Source organism: Aricia agestis, chromosome 14, assembly GCF_905147365.1.
Source record: "Aricia agestis chromosome 14, ilAriAges1.1, whole genome shotgun sequence".
NCBI lineage: Eukaryota > Metazoa > Arthropoda > Insecta > Lepidoptera > Lycaenidae > Aricia > Aricia agestis.
Window position 1 is genome coordinate 14,362,866 of NC_056419.1, and position 19,905 is coordinate 14,382,770.

Consider the following 19,905-nt stretch of genomic DNA (forward strand, 5'->3'; position numbering starts at 1 on the left):
TGATAACGATTTAATGAAATATAATTATAGGGGTTTAATTAACGTACAGCATAATTTACCAATTTGAATAATGTATCTTAGGGCCGAAACACATCCGCGTTGCGGCATCGCGCCGATGAAGTCGGCAGTGACGCCACTGCCGATTTTAGCAGCGCGACGCGGCGCCGCAATCCAGTATCTTCTTTGTCGTATATTTAAAACCGAGTAATGTCTTCTTAATAACAGCAATCAGTTTCTTTCGACGATCCATGCCAGAGACACGACCATTCACAATAAAAAATCTCGAGGAACTGGTCACCTTGCCAAAACTCTGATTTGCCGACGCCGCGACGCCGCATGCCGATTTCAGCGACGCGGCACCGCAACGCGGTTATGTGTTTCGGACCTTACATATTCGTATATATTTTTCAGCACACAATTACACTTGTTGTAAAGACATTATTATAATATAATATAATAAAGACTAATATTAATATCTACCTTGACCACATCAATACACATCATGTTACATCACAACCAGTCAATGTGCACACTGTATATTTTTTACAAGAGTGAAATCAAAGCAAATAAATGATACATATAAAGCTGTTCATCTGTTGCTCTTTACTAATCTGTGTAAATGTAACTGTAACTAGTTTTATATATTCAAACCTGCCGTTTAAGCTGGAGAGCTAACCAAAGGCATTAGGCTGATCTCACATTTGTCAGCACCGTACGCACCGAACGCACCGCATAGTACACGAAATGCGACGCGTACGATGCGCACGAATGTGCGAGGTTTCACATCATTTCGTACAACAAATTCTAAAATGCAGCGCGTTGGCGTGTGCCGTCTAAAACGTCTCGCATTGCCGTCGCGCAGGTGTGCAAAGCGCCATAAGATTATAAAGGTAGAGTCCGCCGCGCGGTAGACGCTCCCGCTTCGTAGTCGCTTTGGTCGCGCAGGTTTGACCGATGCTTTATGCCGCTAAATAAGCTCTTGTGTTGCTATCGGATAACAGGCAGGTCGATGTAGATTTTTACAGCTTCCTACGAGCGCGGGGGCGGTGGTATGAGGGGCGAGGGACACGTACCCTCTCATCACACTCCCCGCTGGCAACACTCTCGTCTAACGGCTCGGCTCGCGGGGTGAACAGCTTGCGTCTACCTCGAGTTGATCTGGAAATGTTGAATGATCTAGTTACTATACTGTACTCGGCGAAACATGGCGGTAGCGGTCATTGACTCGCTGTCAAAAACTTGTCATTTTCTATATAAACCATAAAGTTAATATACCTAGCGGAATAGAGCAACAATCTCGAGCTGTCAAACGAAACCAAAATTGGTTTTCATCTGTGTGAAAAAATATACGTGTGGCACGTGCCGACTGGATGTCAAAAAAAGAGTGCTGCTGTCATGTATCACACGTCTCTTTTTACCACGCAGTATTACTGATAGTGACATCTCTCTTGCTCAGGCCTTTGTTTCTCTATTCCGCTAGGTATATTAACTTTATGATATAAACCGCGATTGACAATGAAGTGTCGGATGTTGTCAATCGCGGCTTTGTATAGAAAATGACAATGACATGACCGCTACAACCATGTTTCGCCGAGTACAGTATAGTTATTGATACTCCTATCTCCATACTAAGCAAATCCGTTTAATGGTTTAAGCTTGAAGATGTAAGAAACAGACACATTTTCTCATTTTAATAATACTAGCTATTTGACCGAGCTTTGCTCGGTATTCGATGAAACATGAATAAAATGACATTTTTAAAAATGATTCCTAGCTAGATCGATTTATCGCCCCCGAAACCCCCTTTATACTAAATTTCATGAAAATCGTTAAAGCCGATTCCGAGATTCCAATTACATATATTATGTCATAGGACTATTTGAAAAATCGAATTTTCGCGAAAATTCTAGGGATTTTTCGAAAACACGGCTAATTAGATAATGGTGATAACATTTTTCAATTATCCTAAAAAAATTAGGTTTTTTGGGAAAACGCGGGTTGCCTTAGTAACATTGCACATTCTTAACGCTGATTGGCTTGATTTTTGCTTATTGGCCAACTCTTATTCCGATTGGTTACTAGATAGTAACCAATCGGAATAAGAGTTGGCCAATAGGAAAAGATTTCCTATGTATCTTTGAGGTAATACACCATAAAATTATAAAGGACATAACCTCAGAATTAGTTTCTGGTTCTGTTAAACTTTCAGCACTAATTTCACATGTATCAGTCATTTTGTATTTACAGACACACTTTTAGATAACTTTTCGCACTTATTTTCAAGTCCAACTGCAATTTTAAACACATTAAATATCAAAAACTGCTAGCTGGCTTGCAAAAACAACCACAAACCAATGATGAAAAACTTAAAGCAGATATGTTACTACCGCGCGCGTTGTGAAGCTTCAAATACGGCCCAATTGGGCCGTCTGTTGTTTAGTCTGCATCGAGCGCAGTCACGAACGTGCCGCGTCTTGTCTTACCTAAATAAATTGAAAATGACGTCGTGCGTGTTTCGAAAATGTACCAATTATGACTCAAAAGAAAACAAAACACATGGAATCTCTTACCACATGTCTTGATTGCAATAAATACCTCGATTATTTACATTTTCAATTATTTTTTCGAACAATCTGGAAAAAATCAAATTTCCGTCATAGTTCAGGCGAAGAAAGAGACAGCGATACGATTCGACGTTTAAAAATAGAACTGTCTCTTTTATGTAAATGGTTTTTCGTATCTTTTGTTTCACTTATCTGTCAAATTTGTCAATGTTTGCAATTTTGAATTTGAAAATTGTTCGGAAGAGATTTTAGCCGGAAAATAGTATGGACGTGACAGATCTGTATAAGTACAATATCATTGCCACAAACAAAACAGCGCGTGACAATGAATCGACATTTAAAACGTCAAGTCTTCAACCAATCAGAGAAGATGTTGTTGTGAGGCGCTTAAACCGACCAATCAGTGATTTTTTTTCGATAATAACTAACGATTCGTTTTGCAATCGTACTAAGGCGACTCCCATTTTCTCGAAAACACTAACTTTTGTCAGTAAGATTGAAAAATGTAATCAACATTATGTAATTATCCGTGTTTTCGCGAAAACCCTAGAATTGTCGCATTTGATTTATCAAATCATCCTACGACATATATATACGTCGTAGGAGGATTTGATACGGGGGGGGGGGGGGGGGGGGTTGTAGCCCCCCGCCAAAACACAATCCAGAAAGTCCAAAAGTAGGTTAGGTTAGAGCTTAGACCACAACACAGAGGGAGCCGAGCGAGCGAAGCGAGCGTGTTGCGGCAGCAGCCGGCGACCGTCATAAAACAAAAGGGAGGCTCGGGGGGCCAAAACAAAAAAATAAATCCAGAATTTTTTGCTTATTCTGTGAGTGCTTACCAAAATTTAATGAAGTATAGGCTACATATTGCAGCATTGTTTTATTCTCAATCCGCCTGCGACATATATATATACAAGAATTGCTCGTTTAAAGATATAAGATTGATATTTTATATTATGGATTATATTTTTTGTGACTTGAGCTAATTGTAAGCCTGGTTTCTGAGTCTTGCCAACTAAAGCCCATCACCTCACCAGTGCTTCTAAATTACTAACAGGTCTGTTGACCTGTTAGTAAATTAGAAGCACTGGTTAACCAATCAAAAACGTTATTGAAAAGATAAATAACCTTCAAGAAATATCGAAACCTATCATTATCCCATTATGGTATTGGGCTTTTTTTTCGCATTTATATAAGAATGGACATTGGACAGTCTATTTGTGTTTAGACGAAAGAGTTGGTAAAATTTCAAGGTTCAGCAATGACCAATGAGAAATTATTTTAAAGTTAATGAGACTATATTAGTATTACTTACAGTTTGGACGGACAGCTCTGTATCCCTAATGCCGGAGGCACATTTTCCTCTTCTTGTTTTTCAGGCGACGGTATGTCTTTCACGACCTTCGCTGGGGCGGGCATGTCCATTGTAATATCAGAAAATTCACTTTGCAAGTTCACAATATCTTTCAATTTTTCCCCTTTATCGAGCTCCGTTGAACCGTCGTCAGTTCTCTTTCTTCGCAGACGTAAATTACGTCTCACTGGTTTAGCAGAGCTTTGACATTTAGACACGCTTTCCATCAATACCTCTTCATCTAAAAATTTAGCTCTGGTCCCCCTAGGTTTTCTTTCTGTTTTGGATTTGTTACGCAGATTATATTTTGTATTTTCATGTTCACTTTCATGTTCATCATTAGCTTCATTGATTTGCGTTTCGTTTTGGCTGACCAGCGTGTCAAATTCTGTTGCGCGAGGAATAGTTATTTCTTTATAAATATTCTCAAACTCTTCTAGAGTATTATCGACTTTTATACCACTCGTTTCTAAGCTTTTTATGTCAGTAGTTTTCTCTAATTCATTAGCCGAATTACCAACTTGCTGTATGGTCGTAACCTTATTGACTTTCTTGAGTTTCTTATGTTTATCATTATCACTTTTAGCACCAGAAAATTTAAAGACTTTGTTCTCATTTAAAGTTTCTGTTAACTCTTCTGTCTTTGCTACTTCCAAGTCGCTCATCTCTGAATCTTTGCTCAGTTCATTTTTGTTATTTATATTTATATCATTATCTACTTTGTTCTTACATTCTTTATTGTTACTATTTAATTCATCTATAGCTTTATTAAATTCAATTTCGTAAGTCTTAGAGACTTTAATTTTACACATAGTTTTTTCTGGCATACTTTTTTCTTTGCCATAAATTTTACTTGGCGATTCTTTACTGTGATCAATCGATTTTGTAGATTTTATATCAACATCTTTGTTACTGCCTTTTCGACCTTTTTCTGATTCAATATGGTTTTTGTGATTGTTGTTCTTGTTTGCTATATTGACTTTAGCTATTGATTTACGGATATCGTCTATACTGGGTAATTCTTCCTCCAAATGCACTTTTGGAGAATCGAATACGTCGAGTGATTCGTGTTTCTTGTTCGAAAAATAGCTCTTTTTAAGTGACGTAGGAGGCTCTATTGGGTTTATAATATTTTCGCCTAGTAATTGCTTTATTTTTTGCGGCTCGAAATCTTTAGTGCATTCGTCCCTTACAATAGATGGTGAGCGGTAGTCATCTCCTATTTCTGTAATAATAGATTTTACTCTATCTTCATTTTCGCCAAAAAATGATTTCTTGCCTTCTAGACTATCTTCAGACTTCGATGATGGTGGGTTATTGTTTTTATCTTCACCATCATAGAAGAAATGTTTTCTTTCTTTTAGAAGTTTTATGTTATCGAAATTAACATTCAAATCTTGTTTTGCATTATCACAGTCTTTTGCTGCCTTTTCTAAGGATTCAAATTGAGCCAGTGAATTGTTACTTTCTATCGGTTTCTTAAGCGAATTGAGTATTGAATAGACAAACGGTTTATCATGCACTTTAAAATTATCATCATTTTTTATATCTGCTGTAACATTTTGGACGTTAGTAGAATTATCTTTGTTTAATTTACTAATTTCATCAGCGTTAACTTCAGCACTACTTTCATATAGGCTATTATCTTTAATGACACAGTAGGTTGATCTGCTAAGCGACGACGTTTTATTCCTAATTATTTCCTTAGTATTGTTCTGTGTTTCAGGGACTTTAAAGTTATCATCATTTTTTATATCTGCTGTAACATTTTGGACGTTAGTAGAATTATCTTTGTTTAATTTACTAATTTCATCAGTGTTAACTTCGGCACTACTTTCATATAGGCTATTATCTTTTATGACACAGTACGTTGATCTGCTAAGCGACGACGTTTTATTCCTAATTATTTCGTTAGTTTTATTCTGTCTTTCTTTGTCTTCTTCTAACAGCATAGCTATTGTATTTTTTGTATTTTGTGTTTTATGACACTTTCCTTCATTTAATGCTATATCTATCATATTTATAACGTTTTGTGTTCTTTCGAAATATGTTTCTCCATGTCTATCAACGTTACTAGTACTGTCGCTAGTTTCAGTGCCAGTTGCGTAAGTACTATCAACCGCACTGTCATTGCAGATCTCCTCATCTTTTAAAGTATCAGATGTTTTCTCAAGAATACTTTCGTTACCTTCATTGGAATTATCTAATGATTTGCCGCTGTCAACACTTTTGTTCTGTGGAGGTATGCTCTGTCTCATAAGTTTAGATCTATTGAGTTCTTCTTTTTTGAATGTAGGCTCTAAAGATTCGTTGAGCGGATCTGTTTCGCTGTCACTATTACCATCATCATCATCAAGAGACAGAACATCTTCCTCGTCTTCATTTTCGCTATGTTTCTCTGCAACAAGAGCAATAAAAGTAAGACTTAAAAATACTTTTAGAAGACTTGAAATATATAAGTCAAAGATAATAAATTACCATCTCTCTCTTCTATACAGGCTCGTAAATGAACTACTTCTTCTTCGGCTCTCGCTCTGGCTAACTTCTCAGCAGACAGCATTTCCTAGCAGAAAAAATAAAATATAAACCAATGTTGATCCAAGCACGTACAGCAACTATAGGTTATTAAGGTGTATAGGCTGGCCAATAAAAAGTGCAATAATTACCTCCAAAACAGTGATTTTCATAAGAAGCTCAGATTCCTGGAAATAACAATGATATAATTAATTAAAATATTTTTATATATTACCTACGTGTAAAAAATAATAATTATACAAAAACTTATTCATTATACTCACTTTTGCTTCTTGCTCCTCCGCCAATTCTTCGTTCTGAAAATTGAAAATTAGATCAGAAATGAAGTTTTAGACCACCAGTGCAGGCTGAGACAAGTTTTAGGGCGAGATCAGATTTTGGTCTTCTGCCTGTCTAGCATACGCCAACGAGATATCACACTCTCGAGATAATTAAAAACTACTCAACTCTATAAAAATGTGTTATTTCGATGATAGATCTACGCGAGAAAAAATGTTTGTCATGCTAGGGACAATAGAGATGAATAGACAAACCATCAAACATCGAGAAAACATGTAGAGTGAGATATCTCGTTGGCGTATGCTAGGCAGGCTGAAATGGTCCCTCTTGCTTGAATGGGGTAAATTTTGCAGTGGAGGATATTTGAAGACGTGAGTGGAAAAACAAGGTAAGTAACAGTGAAAAAAAGATGCCGTTTTTCTGCATAGATGGAGGCTTTAGGGCTGGAAAAATGAATGAAAAAAAAAACGTGGATTTTATGTGTAGCCAGATATATTAACCAGGCGATGAAGTAGATAACTTACAAGTTAATTTTCGTGTTCTTTCACTACCGTCTTTATTTAATTCCAACTTTATTTTTATTTAGTTTTCAATAACAAACCTGTCTCTTCAAATTCAGTATGCGGTCCTCGTAGTACTGCCTGGTGATCTGTTTGGCCTCCTCCACCAGCGCCCACGTGTCGACGCCGGCTGACGGCTGCGACTCCACACGCGCCAGCTCTTCCTTGTACCACGCTTCCGTTCTGTAATGATTACACATTATATGGATTGGCATAATATTTGCATATGCATATTCCTATCAGTCAGGGCCGGATGTATATTTTTTATGAGTAAAATATTATGCCACTTTAATTTTCCCGCCCCTATATAAGAACTTAAATTTTTTATTACATACATTGAAGTTTTAATTACTTTCAAAAGCAAAACACGAAACGAAATCTTTCGTTGTGCAAGTTCTTAGAAAATAAGTGATCAAACCAATTAGTGTCCTTATGTATTATAGTCACCTCACCTGGTGATGATTTATATCGAAACAGAGTTAAAAAAAAAATAGTTTGTTATTATTTTTAGCAATATTCCGCGAAATATTTTATATTATTTCGCGGAATATTGCTAAAAATAATAACAAATTAAATTTTAAGCAGAGTAGAGTTCATTATCACAAAACTTACCTAAAACATCCATACTAATATTCTAAATGCGAAAGTCTATCAGTCTATGTCTGTTACCTCTTCACGCCCAACCCACTGAACCGATATTGCCGAAACTTGTTATAAAGATGAGTCGCGGAAATGGACATAGGATACTGTCTTCCCCGGAAAAATGTACGGTTTTCGCGCGATAAAGTAATTTTGGCGCAAAGGAGTTGCGGGCATTATCTAGTAAATTATATACTTAATCTATACATCTATACATATAAATAAAATTGGAGTGTCTGTTTGTAATATTGAAAGAAACGTTTTTTTACTAAATGCATGTGAATGTACATACTGGTACAGACACCAAAATAACATTTTTTTCAATTTTTGTCTGTAACTCTGTCTGTCTGTTTGTTCCGTCTAATCTCTGAAATGGCTGTAGCGATTTTGATGGGACTTTTTTAGGCACATAGCTGATGTAGTAAGGAATAACTTAGGCTACTTTTTAACCGACTTCCGAAAAGGAGGAGGATATATTTCACTTTTTTGTAAAGGAACCATAAAAAGGGGATTTTTTTTCTCTTTTTTTATTATCTTTGTTATCACATTTTGCTGACGCGGACGAAGTCGCAGGCAACAGCTAGTATAATATATAATGTCTTAACTCTTATACATTATATTGGACTAGCTGTTGCCCGCGACTTCGTCCGCGTGGACATTAGTTTATAGCTGTTGTTCCCGTACATTGATTGAGTCGTTTACGCGCAAATCAGAAAAGTATATTGTGTGGGAACCACACATTTTTCCGGGACAAAAACCATTTCTTGTCCCAGATTCAAATTAGTATCTCCAATCTCCATGCCAAATTTCATTAAAATAGATTAAATAGTTTAGGCGAGAATCATAAAAGTTTATTGGTGGGAACCGTATATTTCCCGGGGTAAAAAGTATCCCTTGTCCTTTCCCGAGAATGAAAGTATTGCCATATTGCCATACCAAAATTTCATCTAAATAGATTGAATAGTTTAGGCGATAATCATTAAAGTTTATTGTGCGGGAACCGTACATTTTCCGGGACAAAATTTGTATTCCTTATCCTTTGCCGAGACTCAAAGTATATCCATGCCAAATTCTATCAAAATAGATTGAATAGTTCACGCGCAAATCATAAAAGTATATTGTGCAGTAACCGTACATTTTTCGGGGACAAAATGAATCCTATGTTTTTTTTGGGACTCAAAGTATCTTTATACCAAATTTCAGCAAAATGGGTCCAGCCGTTTACGCGTGATGTCGTGGCCACGCGAAATATAACGTTCCGCGCAACTTCGCCCGCGTAAATTAGATATTTCAGAGAAAAATTAGTCCACAAAAAATAGCCTATGATCCTTCACGTGGTCTACTTCTTATCTGTGCCAAATAACAGAACACGAAAAAAATCTAACACTGAAATAATTTTTTTAATCGGACCAGCTGTAGTTCCTGAGATTAGCGCGTTCAAATAAGCCCTTTCAAATAATTTTCTCCATTTTTTCCACATTTTCCACTATTTCTTCGCTCCTATTAGTCTCAGCGTGATAAAATATAGCCTTTCTAGATAAATGGTCTATCTAACACTGAAAGAGTTTTACAAATCGGACCAGTAGTTCCTGAGATTAGCGCGTTCAAATAAGCCATTTCAAATAATTTCTCCCGTTTTTTCCACACTTTTCTCTATTTTTTCGCTCCTATTAGTCCCAGCGCGATAAAATATAACCTATAGCCTTTTTAGATAAATAGGCTATCTAATACTGAAAGAGTTTTTCAAATCGGACCAGTAGTTCCTGAGATTAGCGCGTTCAAATAAGCCCTTTCAAATAATTTCCCCCGTTTTTTACACACTTTCCTCTATTTCTTTTCTTTTATTAGTTTTAGCGTGATAAAATATAACCTATAGCCTTCCTCGATAAATGCATTATCTAACACTGAAATAATTTTTCAAATCGGACCAGCAGTTTCTGAGATTAGCGCTTTCAAATATGCCCTTCCTAATAATTTCCCCCCGTTTTTTCCACATTTTCCTCTATTTCTTCGCTCCTATTAGTCTCAACGTGATAAAATATAGCCTATAGCCTTCCTCGATAAATGGGCTAGCTAACACTGAAAGAATTTTTCAATTCGGACCAGTAGTTCCTGAGATTAGCGCGTTCAAACAAACTAACAAACTCTACCGCTTTATAATATTAGTATAGATTATATCTTACCTGGCCAACTCAAACCGCAGCCTCTCATTATCAGCTCTCAGCTTCATAACCTCAGCGCTGGGGCACAGCGTGCTGTCCTGTGTGGTCTCCAGGCTGCTGGGATACTCCGAAATTGTGTTGTTCACCTCTGTAACAGAACATTTGTTGAGACCATTATATGAAGTTAAAACTAGTTTATTATATTTTTGGCCATATAGAACTTCCACCATCTTGCGTTTTTCACGCAAGTTAAATGCAGAGTTTAGGAGAGTGGTGGTGGTTTGACCATATTAAAACCTGCATTATAGCAAAAGAGAATAAAGCTTGGGGAATAATCCCGTTCTTCATCTCACGTTCCAACTGGGAATAGTGCATGTGTTTTAGAAAACGGACTGACGTTATATTTTGGTCATTGGTTTGTATGTGAATTTTAGTGGGTTGTATAGGTTTAAAGCTAAGATTATGAATTGTCACTGAATCCAATTTTTCTAACTGTTCCTGTAAAAATACACAAATTAGACAAGGGAGAGCTATCTTGCCTTGGGTCGGGTCTTCGGGTTTTAGCTTCACAGGCGTGGAGGGGCGCCCCCTTAGCGGATTAAAGAAAATTCGTGGCTTTTAGTGCGGCGGCCGAGACGGAACTGAGACTAACTTCACTCTTCTGCGTAGCGTGGAAGACTTGCTGCGACGTTGATACGCGGGCGACTTCACGATTGACGAATGTGGCGTCAAACTCGCGTAGTGGGAAAGAACAAGGGGCATTTTTGTATGAAACCCGTATCCAAGCAGTAGCACGTCCAGACATATATCAAAAGAAAGGGTTTGAAAAGCTGTACATTTTATTGTTTGACATAAAATCTCTAAATCATGGCAGAAAAAAGTTAATGAGGGTAGAAGGTAAGAATCTCAAAAAACACACTGTATTATTGCATCGATTTATAGTGTTGCTGGTAAGAAATAGCGAGTAGCGACCTCACGAACCCGAGTGCTCCCAGGGAAGCCCCTGTTCTCCATCTCCGGCTTGCCTTCACCGGCTGGCCGGAGTGAACACTGACGGAGAATCAGGCCCTACCTCTGCCTTGCCTTAACCGGCCGGTCAGAGTGGAGTCGCAAGAGCTTCGGTTCGGAGGAAGGATGTGAAGCGTAAGTGGCGAGTGGGCGACGTGATGGGACCCTCTGAGGGTGCAAATGATCGGCGTTTAAAGTCCAGCGACACCTCTCCTGCCTCAAGCCGCTCTGTCAATGTTGCCGCCTCGGTGCACCGTGCGTGCGACCATTTTGAGGGGCCCATTCAAAGAGTTGGCGAGTCACCGTCTGCTAACTTTATGATACATGTTTCCACGTTATATCGGCAGACGCCATAGTCCTTCCATAGTCCCAGTTACCCAGTCCACTAGCACCTCACCCCCATAGCCCGGTATCATTTTTAATATCCATACCCTGTAATAGTCCTACACTGGCCGCTGGCTCTCCTTGGTCGTACTCCCATAGTGCGGACAGGGAGAGTCGCCGGCCAGTGTCACATAACATTTAGATTAAAACTGTGTAACGGGCCTCTACGTGTTGGCTTCGGCCGCACGCATGCCTTCCAAAGGTCCGGGATTTAATTGCCCGTGAGCAAGGAATACCTTACACAAACATAATAATAATAATAATATCTATGGACGCTTCACACCACGTCAGTCTGGCCCCGTGCTAAGTACCTAAAGGACTTGTGTTACAGGTACCAGACAACGGAAATATATTTAATACTTTTATACTATACATATATTTAAGACTTTTATTATATCATACACATATTTAATATACATCCAGACCCGGGAATATTGAAAACTTTTTGTTCCGGCGGCGGGATTCGAACCCGCGACCCCCGGCTTGAGCTACCAACGCGCTCACCACTGAGCCACAGAGGTCGGAATCATTTCTGGAAAGTAATCGTATATTATGGCAAACTTGAGGGAAGTGTTGTATTTTAGTATATTGTTTCATATTTGAAAGAAATGTAAAAGAAAACAACAAAACCTTAAAAATCTAACCTTTCCTGGATTTTATCGTATATGTGGTATATGTCTCAACGTTCTACATTAGTGGGTACGAAATGCGCCTCCTTCTTTGGAAAGACAGGATTATGGGACAGGTTCGATATGACCTCGTCCAATGCCATAACAGTGCATAAATACAACAACAGATGGCGTTATAATATTTAATTAGATGCAGTAAACAATTCATAGATGGCACTTTCATATTCCCCCCCCCCCGAAAGGGATAATCTTATCCACTTTCAAATAAAATAGCTAATGTTTAAATGCGTTATAATTTAAGCGGTTATTAACTCAGACGAGAAACAAATTAAATCAAACGCGAGTTCACCCGAGTGAAATAGTTAACTATAATGCTTATAGACTGCGAATAGAGAAAATATTACACTTACTGGGTAGGTAAAGGACAAAGCTTAGTAACGGAGCGACGAAAAATGCCGGTTTTGGTTTTAGCTCATTATTTTAAACCCAGCCGGAATTGACATAAAGTTAATAATTAAGTTCGGCATCTACGTATGAATCAAGTTCTTTGGTAGTAATAGTCACATACAACACAAGCATCACTAGAATTTTCAAAGATTTTGACGTGGGAGAGCCATGCTTCGGCACGAATGGGCCGGCTCGACCGGAGAAATACCACGTTCTCACAGAAAACCGGCGTGAAACAGCGCTTGCGCTGTGTTTCGCCGAGTGAGTGAGTTTACCGGAAGCCCAATCCCCTACCCTATTCCCTTCCCTACCCTCCCCTATTCCCTTCCCTTCCCATCATTCCTGCCCTCCCCTATTTCCCTCTTAAAAGGCCGGCAACGTACCTGCAGCTCTTCTGATGCTGCGAGTGTCCATGGGCGACGGAAGTTGCTTTCCATCAGGTGACCCGTTTGCTTGTTTGCCCCCTTATTTCATAAAAAAAATATACAAGCAATGGATAGCCACTTTGGCATCTGTCTATGAATCAAGTTCTTTGAAAGTAATGTGGCAGGGCTGGCAAAATGCCACGGCCCCTGACCCAAAAGGGCTTGAATTTTTTTATACATTGTTTTATTATTAACATGACGATTTTTACTGATAGGGGCCCATCAATCTGCCACGGGCCCCGGAAGTTATAGATACGCCACTTTATAACGTAAGCATTTTGGATACTCACGTATGTCCTTAGCCACGGCCGCCAGCTGAAGCACATGGCGGGTTTCATGTGCGTACTCCGGAGCCGGGTTGAGAGTCACTACCATGCTGACCGCCTCACCCTTTGCGCCTGAGAGCCCCGCGCCCAGGAGACGAGTTAGCTTGGATTCCCTGGAAATATTAGATCCGAAAAGTTGAGAAAAATGTGAGTAGTAACCCACAGAAATAAAACAAGATAGAACGGCGACGCGCGTGCGTTGCTATGGAATCGCTCGTGTCAATGTTTGCTTTTAGTTAAAACAAATAACTTACCCGTGGCAAGAAATACCTCCTTATCACCGATTTACTTTCGTACTTCTGTTTTTACAATTAGACATTTTTGCACAACCGCTCCGGTGTAATCAAGTCGAGACGTGCGCGCTGACTGAATGAACCTTGCACGACAGAGCAAGATTGAAACATGCGTACTCCACTCGCTTAGCCGTTCTATCTTGATTTATTTCTGTGAGTACACCACTAAAAAACAGATGACGTTTTCGGTCCGTAAATCAAAATGAAATGTGGCATTTTTTTTAAATTTTCGTCGGTCGCGGCCGCTTGCTACGAAGATCGTAAAACTACCTCAAGTCGCTGAATCAGACACTGCGGACTTCGCCTTCAGTAGTGGTTTTTAGTTAATAGAATCAGGCGTTACTTTGCGGAAATCCATAGCTTAAAATTTAGTATGTTATTATTTTTAGCAATAGGAGGTGCTGTATGCATACCTATGCGTACACTCACTCATTTACTTACAGGTTGAGGTTTAAAATAATAACATACTAAATTTTAAGTAGTGGTTGCTATCAATGGTGGTACATTTTTTTCGTTATTTGCAAAAAGGCAACGCACCTGCAGTTTTCTAATGTTCCAGCAGGTGATCCGTTTGCTTGTATGACCCCTTATTTTTATTAAAAAAAAACTTATACCTGTACGGCACCAAGGCTCGTCTGCCCGCCTGTCGTCGTCGCAGCGTGTGTAAACACCGCTCTAGCACGTGTAGCGAGGAGTTAATAGCTCGGGACTCCTGCATGCGAGCCCCGGTGTTGCGTGTACGTGCGGCGCGCTCGCAACCCGCAAGATCGCAGAGACGAACGCACGCGCTGCGGACGGCACCGTCTGACGAAAAAAAAATAAAGGCTGTGAGCTGATGATGATGATCAACCATCACTAAGATTATTGAAAATTTCAATTAATTATGTAAAACAAAGAACTGGATCAAAATTGGCAAAACACATAAAACTTATAACATCACTCAGAATCTCACTCAGCAGACACTCTTGTTTTTGTCAGGGATTAATAAACAATGACAACCTCTGTGACTCAGTTGGTGGGCTGTTGGTAGCTCAAGCGGGGAGTCGCGGGTTCTAATCCCGCCGACGGATCAAAAAAGTTTTCAAAGTTCCTGGGTCATGGATGTGTATTAAATATGTATAATATTATAATACTACAAATAATAAAAACTAAGAAATCGTAACTCCCATACTATTACCGTTTTAAATTTGGTTCCTTTTGATCTGTCATATAACGTCAGCCTAGTACCGCTCAAGGTCACCTAAATATTGCAAATATTGCATTGAAATGTGTACCTAAGGTACACTTTTTTGACAAGTATTGTGGAGCATGTTTTTTGACAGGGTTACTTTTCCTTAGTTTTTATTATTCGTAGTTATAATATAATAAAAATATTAAATATAGTATAGTATAAAAGTATATTTCCGTTGTCTGGTACCTACCCATAACACAAGTCCTTCAGGTATCCCACTTAGCATGGGGCCAGACTTACGTGGTGTGAAACGTCCATAGATACTATTACATTATTATAAAGTACATTTCTGTCTGAAAAGCACTCATCACATACTTTTAACACGACAATTTCGTTAGGTGTCGCCCAGCGAAATTATTGTCGTCCTATCCTCCAGAAACCCTATCCTTCAGATTTACACACACATAGGGTTGCCAGATCGCTTAGCCAAAAAGCCGGACAAAGGAGCCAGCTTGGCCGGACATTATACAAAAAAGTTTGATTGAGTACAAGTAGAATCTGAACTCTTAGTGTAGGAATATGTTCGTAATTTTCTGTTTTATTAAAAACTTTACATACAATTTTACATTTTATTAGGTGTCAAGCCTTCTAAAAATAGTAGATTATCGATTCAAAGCTCTACAACAGCCGGACTCCTCTTAATTTTGGCCGGACAAGCAATCAAAAAGCCTGACTGATGCCTGGCAGCCCTACACACACACATAGTTAAATTTACTTTTACAGTTTATACACTCACCTATTTCCGTCAGCATGGTGATAGTGAATATACAGTGTGATCTGGATGACTGTGCGTGGACTCCGGTCGCAGCTACCTGTAGATTGTGTTTGCCGGCCACCATCACATCATAAGCCTCCTCTCCAGACTTCACAAATGCTTGTGTTGCACCCTAAAATGTTGGGAATGTTGTTTGTGTCACACCGCCATGTTTCGTCGAGTACAGTATATAATATTACTCATTAATATTATATACTGTACTCGGCGAAACATGGCGGTACTCGGTAGCGGTCATCGTCATATAAACCGCAATTGACAATGAAGTTTCAGATGTTGTCAATCGTGGCTTTGTATAGGAAATGACAAGTTTTTGACAGGGAGTCAATGACCGCTACCGCCATGTTTCGCCGAGTACAGTATAGTAAAAAATAGTCCAAAGGAAAGCTACATTCAAACATAAATATTGTAGCTGAAGCTCATAAGGAGGTAACAGACGTGAGAGTATGTACGCGGACTTATGGCTCGACGATCTTAATCGCCTGTGTGTCAGCAAAGAGCCGCGAGCCTGGGGGCATGGTAATCCGGTGTGAGCGATTCTCGTGTGTCACCGACGCGAGCCGAGTGGCTGCTACAGTAAGGCAAAACGTTGCGGTGCGGCACTCGCCGTTTGGCCGGTAGTCCGGTGAGACGGACTCCGGTGCGGTGCCGTACCGCGTCGTGTAGCATGGCTGTTGCACAGATATTAATATTTACCTTGACATAAACATTGCCACTGGAGTCCTCACGGATCGCCAATTTGGAGCCTGCTCTTCTGTCACATGGAACTAGCAGATCATAGATGCCTTCATTGTAGATCTCAATGAAAGAAACCTGAAGAATATATTTTAAAATCATAATATTGATGAAAACACCACAGTTGTGCATTAATCCCTCGATCGTGGAAAAACAAGACACTATAGATTTCTATTGTTATCGCGGTCGCCGGTGACCGCTTGGGGCTTGAAGTATTAAGGAGAAAATAAACAAGATGGATAAGATACAAAATATTCAATTTTTATTACTAAAGTTCCTAAGGATTAAATATGAACAAATTCAGATTATAAATATAAAAAAAAAGGAAATTAAAATTATCAAAACATACCCAAACATAGTGTGTGGATCTATTGGTGAGGTCTATATGACTACTTGACATAGTGGTATGTAAACTAGCACTCATACGCCTGTATTTGTCTCTGAGGGGCGCCGAAACTTGACGCAATCCTTTGACCCACTGAAAAATATAACATAGGCGATTATTTTTAGTCCTTCTTACTCTGCATTAAAATAGCTGTATAATATTAAGCTCAACCAAGTCAATATATTATTTAGCTATAGGGGGCCCTGCGCACTAGCGGCAGGCGGCGGCCATCGAAAGTATGGTGTGGCCTCTGGCCGCCATGCGGTCAGGCCTTGTACCATGAAACTGTTTTGAGACTCAAATAATCGGAGTTGAATGCTGCGTCCTAATCTAACAAACGTGAAATGATGTTGTTAGAGCAGGACGCGGCCTACAGGTGCGCATGGTCTATGGCGGTTTCATACTAAAAGTGATTATCTCAATGGCTGTCGCGACCTGGCCGCTGCGGTTTGGCTGCTAGTACGCGCCCAGGCTAATAGAAATTAACATTGGTTTTAAGGTGCTCTGTCGACGGGAGCATTTGCTTGTAATGTTACAAAGTCGAGCATTACATCAGTGAATAGCATAACAATGCGCACCTTGTAAATTGTAATGATACAATGACAGTGAAGTCAACTTGCTATGCAATGCTCAAAGTCGAATTTATAATGTTACATTACATGCAAATGCTCATTAACCAGAGAATTTATCGCTTGAGAAATCGCAGCCGCCGCTCGCCGCTAGACTACTCAAGCAATACTATGTATTACAATAATGAAGATAATCACTGAGGCCGCCATAAATAAAGAAGAAGAATGAAGATAAAGTTTAAAATCATATGACACTGAAAGTGCTCGCCGTGCCGCTGCCATTCCAGTGTAGCACAGACCTTACATTACATGCGAATGCTCCCGGTGAGGGAACACCTTTATATTTTTACTGTTACCACAAACTATTTATGTTGCAATACTTTCATACATAAGTGAAAGGCAAGTTGCCTTAGGGCAAAGTATGCATTTTTATGAATGCTTCACAATTATTATTATTATTACCTGTAGCTCATAATCTTGTTCAGCTTTACTCAGCACATCAGCACCAGTTTCCGATGGTTTGTATTTTGGTCTTTGTGCTGCTTCCACAATGTTGAACACAAACTCCAGCGACCTGGGTACCAGACCCGGTGAAGCCACTGTGCCCATCAGCGTGTAAGTCTTGCCTGAACCCGAGGCTCCATAGGTTAGGAGCGTAAAGCTGTGACCTTCTGGTAGTTTCTTGAGATTGTCTTTCACAACATATTCAAATATTTCCTGAAATATTTAATGACCCTTACTAATAACATGAACTCCACTTCTATAAGAATAGTTTGTACATGTTTTGCCCATGCAAGGCATTCTTAGTATAGAAACCAACAAAACACTGTACATAAGCAGAATGACCAACTTACTTTATAAAAGCAAGTATTTGAATTACAAATTGGACACCATAACTACATAGTTAAAGTTTAAAAATACAGAAGAAAACATTGGTCTAAGTCAGGGGTTCCCGAACTTATTGTCTACTGCCGACTTTGAAAAGAAATCATGTTTTAGCGCTCCCTTTGTTTCAATTTAAAAGGCATCCAGATGAAATAAATCACCCCCCAAGCCTCTACACAACCCCCCCTTTTTTTCTGGGTCCCAAACCCTTCTGACCTTCAGCGGCAACAAGGGGGCGTTATCACCCACTTTGGGAAAGGTTGGTCTAAATAGAACCTTATCAATGAGAGATAGAATCTTGAAAACTAGAAACTCATACTAACTTTCTGCGGGCAATCTGGTTTGAATATGTGTGAGAATGTGTACATTTTGGACACATTGTGCTGCGTTCTTCTTCCATGACCAGCCGTCGTCGTATCCAATGAAGTTATGAGACACCTTTCAGACCGCACTTCGTATAGATTAGACTTAGTATTGCACGGTTTTAGTCGTAAGTACACTTGCACTAGCTCTGGCTCTTCACATTCTGAGTCTTCTTCGAACAGTTCCAATAAGTTTGTTCCTTTATTCGGCCTCGGTCTCATGAACGGGTTGAGTATCAACGGAGGTCGCGGTTCGATAAAGGACGGAATATCCCTTCCAGACACATCGTTACCCGAAGATCTACTGGGATCCAACATTTTATAAATTAAAATGGTATTGTATTTCTATTCATTTACACGGTTAATTAAAATTTTTCGAGCAAAACAAATAACTGCCGTTAGCAAGAACAAATTTGAATATTTTGACATTATTTTTTTTAATATTTTTATTTTTATTTTACGGAATAGATACAAGCATTGACCTCTATAATACACTTTTAGAAGCTCATAGCGAGGCGATGATTGGAGATAGATACAAAGTGTAAAGGACAAAGTTGTAGAGAATTTAATTAGCTTTTATTATGTTGTAGAAGAGAATTTCGTACGAAGCACCGTTTTTGATAAGTAAGCAAAAAACCAAACTTTCTTTGCCCCCCACTCCATCGGGCTCACCTCGGAAGGGTCAGGACTTTTAGTATGTTTATCTCTTAAAAAGGCCCATTCACGGCAGGACTGCACGGCAGTCCTGCAGTGAATGGGCCTCACTGCATGGGTCTCTTTAACTAGTCTAAACAAAGTACCAAAGTCAACATTTCTGCTTTCGACTTTTCCAAGCAGAATCATTCGTTTACTAGGCTACTTGTGAAATGCGAAGTGGATGGAGGGGTTATGGCCCCTCTTCACGATGGGCCAGCTCTGGGCGATCGAATGGCGCATGCGATGGCTATGCAATGGTCGCAACGCCTCTACATGATGGCCGTGTTCAGTTGTGATCTAAACGTCGTTCAAGATGGACGTGTAAGCATTAACCATTGCATAATGGTTTATGATAGTGATGATGATGACAATGATGAATGTAATAATAGCATAATATGCTTTCCGTTCCTAAAACAACGCCGAAACTCCCAAAATTGTATCTTTAAAGAGTCAGGAGTTATGTACATATATAATGTAAAAGCTATAATAATTATTGTAAAGTTTCATTAAAATCCGTTCAGTAGTTTTGAGTAAAAGAGTAACAAAACTCAAAAGTAACAAACATCCATACAAACTTTCGGCTTTATCATATTAATATAGTTTCATTCATTATGAGACCACGTACTCGTCATTTTGAATGAAATCCGTAAATTGTAATACGAATA

General features: G+C 39.2%; 1 protein-coding gene across 1 annotated transcript; it reads right to left on the bottom strand.

The window, feature by feature from the left end:
* Window positions 1-834: 834 nt before the first annotated feature.
* LOC121733575 (kinesin heavy chain-like) lies at window positions 835-18,940 on the bottom strand. Its single transcript, XM_042123869.1, has 14 exons — window positions 18,506-18,940; window positions 17,760-18,014; window positions 16,693-16,821; window positions 16,305-16,421; window positions 15,573-15,723; window positions 14,220-14,409; window positions 13,277-13,425; window positions 10,115-10,241; window positions 7,334-7,475; window positions 6,717-6,749; window positions 6,585-6,620; window positions 6,397-6,481; window positions 3,880-6,316; window positions 835-1,158 (listed from the first exon to the last, which is right to left on the bottom strand). The coding sequence occupies exons 1-14, from the start codon at window positions 18,860-18,862 to the stop codon at window positions 1,020-1,022; spliced, it is 4,347 nt and encodes a 1,448-aa protein (XP_041979803.1). The 5' UTR covers window positions 18,863-18,940; the 3' UTR covers window positions 835-1,019.
* Between the last annotated feature and the right edge of the window lie 965 nt (window positions 18,941-19,905).

Bases quoted from the DNA above. Each gene is read 5' to 3' on its own strand.
- LOC121733575 (XM_042123869.1), bottom strand. From the start codon at position 18,862: ATGTTGGATCCCAGTAGATCTTCGGGTAACGATGTGTCTGGAAGGGAT. The intron at 7,476-10,114 runs GTAAGATATAAT...TAATCATTACAG, and splicing joins CTGCGGTTTGAGTTGGCCAG to AACGGAAGCGTGGTACAAGG. The intron at 1,159-3,879 runs GTAAGTAATACT...CAACATTTCCAG, and splicing joins CAGAGCTGTCCGTCCAAACT to ATCAACTCGAGGTAGACGCA.